This window comes from Poecilia reticulata, linkage group LG9 (genome assembly GCF_000633615.1).
Source record: "Poecilia reticulata strain Guanapo linkage group LG9, Guppy_female_1.0+MT, whole genome shotgun sequence".
In the NCBI taxonomy this organism is placed as follows: Eukaryota; Metazoa; Chordata; class Actinopteri; order Cyprinodontiformes; family Poeciliidae; genus Poecilia; species Poecilia reticulata.
This window is the reverse complement of record NC_024339.1, coordinates 30,539,613-30,548,305: the sequence shown is the minus strand read 5'-3', so window position 1 is coordinate 30,548,305 and position 8,693 is coordinate 30,539,613. Positions and strand designations below refer to the sequence as shown.

Genomic DNA, 8,693 nt, shown 5'->3' with positions numbered 1-8,693 from the left:
TCGCGCAGCTTTCACAGACTGGCACTGAGTACAGGAGCCAGCAGCATATAACCAGCCACACAGAGAGGGGGCGCTATTTTCCCATTGCACTGATACATAAAGCAAGTGGGATTCTACAACCTAAACACTGTTACACAGGGGCGGATCTACTGGGGAGGCATGGGGTGGCAGTTGCCTACCTAAACGAGAGCCTCGCCACCCCTGTTGCCACCCCAGCTAGCGACAATGAATTCAATAAATAGTTATAGCAAATCGTAGATTAAGCGCATAAAACTCTTTTTCCCGACAACTTGAATGCAACACAATGTAACCTGACACCGGTAATTTCCAAGTACTGGGAAGTGCGAGAGAAGGACAGAGCGCGAGGCAGCAGCATTGATGGATATATTACTGGACATTACGTGATTTATCGTAAGTCACACATGCGCCATTTCTGTACATTGTTAAGAAAATATATTTAAAATAAGATAGTTTTAAAATTTAACATGACTTGATTGAAATAGCCTAATTATAGTTTTAAAATTCTAACTTATTTTAGCCTATTGATCTTTATTTTATCTGTAGTTGTTTGCCAAGATCTCTGATCTGCCCTTTGTATGTCTGGAAAACAATCAGTAGGAAGTTCTAGCTTTTCACACTGATGTGTGAAAGCCATAAACCAGCAGGAGATCGGAGAAGCTCTCCTTATTTGCGCTTGCAATTCTCCAAAGACGTCTTTGCTATTTTTTGTCTTTTTCCTTTTCTCAGGTAAATTCATGTGTTTGTGCTCTGAGGTTTCTGATGTTTTGTGATGTGCTTTTCTGGTGATAGTATGCATCTGTCTTGAATAAATGCTGATTATTGTGACTCTGTCATCTCTGTGTGATCTCAGTCTTTGCGCACAGCATTTTCTGAATCCGGGCATAGAGAGGATATAACGAGTCAAAAAGTTTTTAAAGTTTTAGAATAATTTTTCCTCCCTTAATAACATTGAGTCAGAAATATCGGTGGTCAGGAAAATACTACAATCATGCAAATAATCAGAACAATGGACGCAATGTTTAGTAGTTAATTCAACCATAGATAATGGTAACAAGGGCTTCAGATTTCACAGGTGAGGAAAACGTTTTAATTTAAARAAAACATTGAACAAGTGAGCATTGGGTCAGTTATGCTAGCCTAACTGTTGTTAGTCTGCTACTGACTTTGATAACCTTAGCATGTGCTGCGCAGTTCGGTGTGTTTTGGTTCTGTTAGCACTAAAAGTCGCCCACCACGTCATCAGTAGAGCAGCTGTTTAAATGAGCTAATCAACCGCTGCTGTGCTCAGGCGAAAACTTATTAATAATCACAATATAGACATTAAGCCTGACAGCATAATGTAACAGACTGGATGTTCTGTTTTAGTRTTTYTGCTACTTTTTTGTGTGGGAAATGTTTGTTTTTTGGTGTTGATTCCTCTGATCGGTAATCTCTGCTCTGTGTGCTCGTTGAACTGTTGTTTATCGGTTGCCATGGCAACGGTTGTGCGTAATACCGACATACAGAGCGAGAAAAGGCGGGATAGAAGTTGTTGGAGCTATTTTTTCTTTATTTCTTTATCCATTTGAATTTTGTTACTTTATTCTTAAATTTCTATTTTTTGTATTATTTACAGAGTTTATTTGTAGGTTGATAATTGTTGATTTTATTTATTTTTTGTTTTATTATTTTCTTATTTATTTTCTAAATTTAGACAGGAAGTAATGTGAGTCAGTCCACTTTCTATAAGTGCAGGGGCCTGGAGAAGGACCAGCAGGCATTTGGGTTTGGGACCGACGGTTTTTAAGAGTGGTAGCATGAGAACAAATTAAAGTTTGATGTCTGTAATTGTTTGGTGAATGAGGAAAATAAATCATCAAGAACAATCAATAAGTTTGGACATTGAACCTTGTTTTGCCCGTGTATAGAATCTTGACCCCAGTGCCTTAGTAGTGGCTTGGTGGAACTTTTACTGGATGTTTGGCTTTGCGAACAGTCAGAAGTGGTTCTGTCTGTTTGCAAAGCCGAACATCTTCTTCACCTGTTTATCAGCTTTATTGTGGCGCCACTGCAGCTGCTGTAATTCCTAAAAACAAGCGACAAAAACTGAGCTAATTCCCTGTTTGCAAAACGTGGTGATATTTATAACAGTCATCAAACTACGGGTCCTACAGCATAAAACGATGGACCAATATAAAAATAAATTCGCCCCTTCTTGCATCTTCACAAAACTAACAAAAACTAAACTGTTTATAGATTTATATCATGGAGAATTTATCAAACATCAGTTTTCTAATATATATATCTAATAACAAATGGTGGCGCTACTAATATTTTCGTGACAGACTTGTCCCTGTCCTTTATTGGGATAAAATGGTTTTCTGGACACAATGAATCGCAGTGACAAATTAGGCGCTGTTCAGACCAGTAATGCATTTCAATTAGCAGGAGAATGAAAGACGTAAAAATAATGAACTATACTATATTAAGAAATAGTATTTAAGCCTTGGTGCTACAAGAAGCTCATTTTGAAACAATGCAAGTTAAAAACAATATTTCGTGTGTATATATATATATATATATACCACCTTTTTCCCCATTGCTCTGTTACTGTGCAGATGACTTTTCCTACAAAAGTACTCAGATGACGCAGGGGTGTTGTGATGGCTGCAGTTACCTATATATATATTGCTTCTTTGTGTGCTTTGGAGTTTCTGTGCTGATTAAATTTTTGCAAAGTGATAAAAGCTGGGTAGCTCTTGAATTGCTACAAAATAAAGCCTCAGCCCACTGGCTGCAATGTTGACACCTTGAGATGTCATGAGACCTAAATTCTGAACATCATGGCATGGAGTCATCCCAGTTTTCCATGTCTGGCATATAATTCATTTCAGCTTTTAAACTGGTTCTATTGATCCTGTGTCCAGATAGAGGGATAATCAGTAGCCCAGCATCATGACCTGTTTGTTCTGAAGATCCTGCAGCTTCCACTTCTCTTCCTAACATGGCGCCTCCTCACCCTGACTCTCATACTGAYAGGAGGAACCACAGAGCTCTGTTAGGTTAAAGCTCATCTTCTGAAGTTGGGATATTTTTCCTCCAACAGGTTCCAGAGGAATCGCCTCAAACCAGATGTTGGACTGGATTTTATTTCAATGTCATTTGTGATTCTTACCTTCTCATTTTTAACAGTGGAGCTATAAAGGTGGAAAAAGGTTATTATTTTGGAGAATCATCAACATCAATATTTCCACTAAATATGATGCAAAAAAAATTGTTTGATAAAGGAAAAGCCTCTCAGACTCTGAACCCGACAGCACCAAACTATTTTTTTATATTAGACAATTTAATTTCACATAATTATCGTGGTAGAAGCCATTTGTTTGTTAAATACTTAATGAAACATATTTACCGTTTGATGTTTGTTGTAAATGACATATACTCACAAAGAACGAGGTAATTAGTCCAAGTTTGTAGTTTATTGAATGTTCAGAAACTACAGCGGCTGTGATGCACCAATGCAAAGGTAAACAACCCGAACAGGTGATCAACTCTAAACCACTCGCACATTGTTACTCTCCATCTCTCTCTGTCATTTAAGCACACCCGTTGCCATGGTAACCGCCTGAGCTCCAGAAGCCGACCCGAGATTAGTTAAAAACACAACATTAAGTCCGTTACGACATTAGGTTTTCAGGCTTGATATTTATTTTGGGATCATTAATAAGCCTCTCATGAACACAGCGGTGGTTGATTAATTTTAAATTCCTGCTCTGCTAATAATGGAACCGAAACGCACAGAATTGCGCAACACCTTGTTGAAACAATTACTGAGATATTATTGTTGTTGGGTCATTAATTTGAACACGTTTTGTTGATTTTTTTTTTTTTTTTTTGTTCTTTAATAAAGTTATGAAGGTTTTGATAAGGAGTCAGAGGACGTGCTGGTCTCAGCGTCCTGGCGGAGTTCAGTTTGTCATCTAATGCCAAGATCGACTCAAAACCTTCCGCGATCGACATATTGCACCGCTGCTCTAGCAAAGAACAGTTRAGAAACAATATGAAATGGGGGCTGGAAGCTATTTATTAACTGATCAAGTCGATTGTTCTTGAAAAACGAATCAGTCACGGCGTTGGTGAACTCGCGGCTGCACAGTGAACCCTTTGATTTTATACAGCAGACAGCCGCTCCTCTCTCTTGCAGGTACTGCGTTCCCCCGCTAAATCTTTTAGGGGTACGCAGTACCCTGCCATACCCCCTTACTTTCACCCCTGCTAATAGCTCCGTTAACGCTGCTTGTCTTTGACATTTCTTCCAGCCTTTGTAGCGTTATGTCCAGATCGGCAACGGCTTTGCTATTTAGAGTCTGGTGTGGTGGTAACGGCGACACCAGACACCCCGAAGGAAGGTTGAAGGAGCGTGGAAAACACGCTGGCTCTGCCCGTCTCAGCACTGCAATACGGCATTTTTAGCTCCTCCTTCAGTTCTGCTGGTATAAATGACTCCAAGAGTCAAATACAATATGAAAAACTTCTCGGGTAAAGTTAGCCTTCCTGTGTTTACTCTGGAGATTCCAGTACAGAATGGACCATTATACGTCATCAACCCATCGGTGAAAAAATGCCGATCTCGAGTGAAAAATATTACAAAGATATAAATTTTTTAAATTATGAGTTTTGGCATATCACAAACAGCAATTTTTTAGGTAACAGGAAAACATATAAACATATTTAGGCCAACATGTTCCAACTAATCCTGGATCCTTTTAATATCTGCAGTAGGATGCTCTTCATGTTTCATTTGTCATTAGTGCTGTTCTGGGGTACTGCAATGAAGGTGAAGGACTCAGACTCATCAAACTCAAAGGATGAGTAAGTGACTCCACTGTAAGATGGTGAGATAGCATTCAGTCTCTCACCAGCATTCATCCCCTCTACAGCGTGGCTGACAGCCTGAGCAGCAGACGGAGCCAAAGATTCCTTCAGCCCAGATGTACTAAAGAACGCCAGAAAGTCTTTTCTGCATAATGAGCAACAGATCAGTTCTACACTGTATTGAACCGATACAGTTCAATACTGTAGCAGTATTGAACTGATACAGTATATATCAGTTTAACTAAAACAGTTTTTTCTGTTGAGTGAAGCAGAAAAGACTGAGCTTTTCACGTTAGGATATTTTAGCTGCAGATGGAAACTTTCCTAAAATGATCGAGTTCACTAAAGGAATGCTATTAGGCAATAAATTATTGTTTGACGACAAATTTTCTGCCGCCAGTACGTCATTGACTTGATGCAATCTGTTGGGTTTCCTTAGGAACTTTTTAAAATACTTTGAATAACTGAGCTTATTGTACTGTTTAATAACTAGGATCAACTGGAATATATATGCGATTGAACAATATCAAAAAAGAATTCATTTGTATTTTTTCATGCATTTCTAATATTGTATAAACAGCTCAATTTGTTAAATAAAAAAAAATCTGGAGAATAAGCCAATTTTGTGTCTACTTATTTACTAAAATCCTTACTGCCCAAGTTGCATTAGGCCAGTAACCCTCGACACCTGAACCCCCTTTATATGATTATTCAAAAATGAAAACTAGAAAAGAAAACGAGAAAAAAATGCTTCTAATTACAAATATTCAGCCATCTAAAAATGCTTTTATTCTGCCACTTGAACCAGGAAGCAGAACAAGATACAGCAAACATTCACAAAAGAAGCCATGATGAAGGGGTTTACATCACTGCTTCCACAACCAGTCATGCGCTCTAGTCATATTTCTTGCCTTGAAATAATTCAGCTTCTAATAATTGACAGGCAAGCCAATAATGTTGCATTTAACTAAAATTAATATAAAAACAAACAGTATAGGATGTGAAATGTTTGTTCCTTTAAGAAAAGAAATATCACTAAGTTAAAGCTAGTTTTTTCTATTAATAGATTAGAAATACTCTCAGATACATATGCAAAAATGAAACAATTCCACTAACTACAAAGATAAATGAAGAATTAAAAGTCTGGTATGCACTGCTTTGTTGGTACTTTTAAGTGATGTTAAGCACCAAAACGTAACAAGACCACAGCATTAAACACCACTTGCATTTAGATGAGTTATTCATTTAGAAAAACTTTCAGTTGGCCCATCTGCATCACAATAACAACAACACAAAGCTCTGGATAGTACTATACAGATGAATGAAGTCATTGACAGTCAGTACTCCTCTGAGCTGATGGTCTAAACGTGGATACAGTGATCCTCTGAGATTCGGCTCGTAGTCAGACAGGTGAGGTTAGAGCAGCAGAGCCACTGTCCTTCAATCTTTCTACACAACAAGCACAGCAGCTCGTTTATTTTGCCAAGCACCAGCATTCTGAAAATCTACAACTGAAATAACATGTAGCTTAACATTTGTGTTTGTAATACAGAGTTTGGATCAGATACACTGCTTTGTAGGGAGAGAAAAAAAAACGGCACACACAAAACAGGCAAACAGTTTTAGGACATTTTTCTAGGGTTTCCCTTAAGTGATAACAGAAAAACTTTAATTATCAAAATCTTTTTTGTCTTTTTTGCCTTCCCCTTCAAAGCTGTCTGTTCCATCACTGTTGTCATGACGGCGTTTCCGGCTGTTGCGAACGTTGAAGCGAGGGTTCATCTGCGGTAAGGGATCCATACCCAGAACTTTGTGAATTTGACGGAAGGCCAGAAGCCTCAGAGCAAACTGCAAAACAACGACAATGTGTTCAAACAAATGTTGCTTCATCAGGGTTTGGAAAGAGAGACAAGTCAAAGTAAAACAGAATAGTAAAGTTAATGTGTTGTAGTTCTGACCTGAGGTCTGACCTGAGGTCTTCTTTACGTCTGAATAAAGTGAAGTTGATTGTTTCTGTTTTCAAACTCTACTGCAGCTTTAGATTACTGAACTCCTCTAGCAGGTAAAAGCAAAATGGAGGCTTCCTGGGAGGTGTAGTCTTACTGTTACATAAACATTTCAGAACTTCTCTAAATCAGTGGCTTCTAACCATCTAATTTAAAGCAAAACTGATTCTTTCAAGTGGAAATTTAAAAAGGAACAGGGATTTGTGTTGGAATGTGGTAAAAATACCTAACTTTGCTTCAATCAGTCCATCTCTTATCAGTTGCAAAAAAGGGACAACCTGTCATTTAGAATAAATTAAATCATTTATAAATCCCTGGTATTTCACATGTGCTGAATTTAGAGCAGCTCATTATGGCCAAAACTTTATTCTATTGCCATTATTTAGTACAAGTATTTACAATTGTATAATAAAAATGGATTTTCAAAGAGCCAAATGTCTGAAGCAAACTATCAGATTGAGTGTGTACCTGAGCGCTGGAGGTTATGTCCTCTCTCTGCTGCTCTCCCATGGCAGTGAGGGTATCCACAGGCTTCTTCTCACACGGATCCAACAACCCTGGTCCACCTGCACAGGGAAACAAAACCAGTTGTGTTGCTGCGTGGAATCCCACATTAATGAGGGCAAGGTCAATAAAACTCCAACCGGACTGGCCCTTTTTGTGAACATGCCCATTGTGCATAGGAGCAGCTAGGAATGTGTGAAGTGGCATAAAATTCATATCGCGATAGGAACGTGCGATATACCCAGTATATGGTAGAAACAATAGAAATGTATCCTACGATTGAGATCTGCAGTCTACCGGCTAAAAGCAGTCATTTTTGTTGACGTAACCAGCCGGCACCAAAACAGAGCAAGCAAGAAGCAGCGTGACAGAGCGTAAAGCAAGAGCTCGTTAAAAAACCAGGTGCAAAAATGTTAATTATCTGGACATGGTTCGGGTTTAACCTCCCATGACGCTGATTAGTCTGATTTGGCTGAAGCAGTAGACAGATTCAACCAGCAGGAGGAGTCTAGCGCAAGCTATAGTGAAGAGCACTGGAACTGCTTCCTTAGATAATAATCGCTGGAGCAGAAGCACCGTGTCCGGCTCGTTTATTAAGATACTTCCCTTCTTCCGGTATGAGTAGGGTTGCCACCTTTCAGAAATCAAAATAAGGGAATCAAAAAAATTCAGTTTGCAGATCCCTGGCAGATGGAAAGCGTGATCCTATACAGCACCCAAAAGTGCAGCACTATAATTTTTAATTCATTGTTAAAAGTAAAATTGTGAAGGTTAAAAAAAATTAATCACTGAGTATTAACATAAGACATTTATTTAGTATAACTTCTTTGGTACCCTGTTGGCCCCCATCTAGAACCGCCCCTGGGATGCAGGTCTATGTCTGGTGCATTAATGACCACTGAACAATGAATTCATAAAATATATAAACATTTCAAAATAAAACATACATGTATTTACTGTTAATCTAATGTATGCGTTGTTTTTTAAATGATCATTTGTATTATTTTTTCTGATATTATATATTAAATAAGCAAATAATAAAAACAAAAATAATCTACTAATAGCACAAAAAGACACATAATCATAGCAAAACATTACCATATCAGGGTCTGCTGTGTTCCTCTCCTGATCTATCTAGGCAACCGTGACAACAGCATCAGTCCGCAGCGTTCAGGGGTCCTTTAGCTCCCGCAACGAGATTTTAGCTAACCTTAATATTTCCTGTGTTTTATTTTGGTCATTATTGTTACACTTATATTAGTGTTGATATGCGCGTGTTGGGTCCCGGGGTGGAGCGATGGGGGCATG

At 38.5% G+C, this 8,693-nt stretch overlaps 1 protein-coding gene across 1 annotated transcript in view; it reads right to left on the bottom strand.

Moving 5' to 3' along the window:
* Positions 1-5,632: 5,632 nt before the first annotated feature.
* zfr (zinc finger RNA binding protein) overlaps positions 5,633-8,693 on the bottom strand; it is an 87,137-nt gene continuing 84,076 nt past the window's right edge. The window contains exons 19-20 of the mRNA XM_008419283.2: positions 7,350-7,447; positions 5,633-6,723 (exon numbers count right to left, since the gene is read on the bottom strand). Of these exons, the coding sequence (XP_008417505.1) occupies positions 6,544-6,723; positions 7,350-7,447 (278 nt within the window). The 3' untranslated portion in view covers positions 5,633-6,543. The remainder of the gene's footprint in view (positions 6,724-7,349; positions 7,448-8,693) is intronic.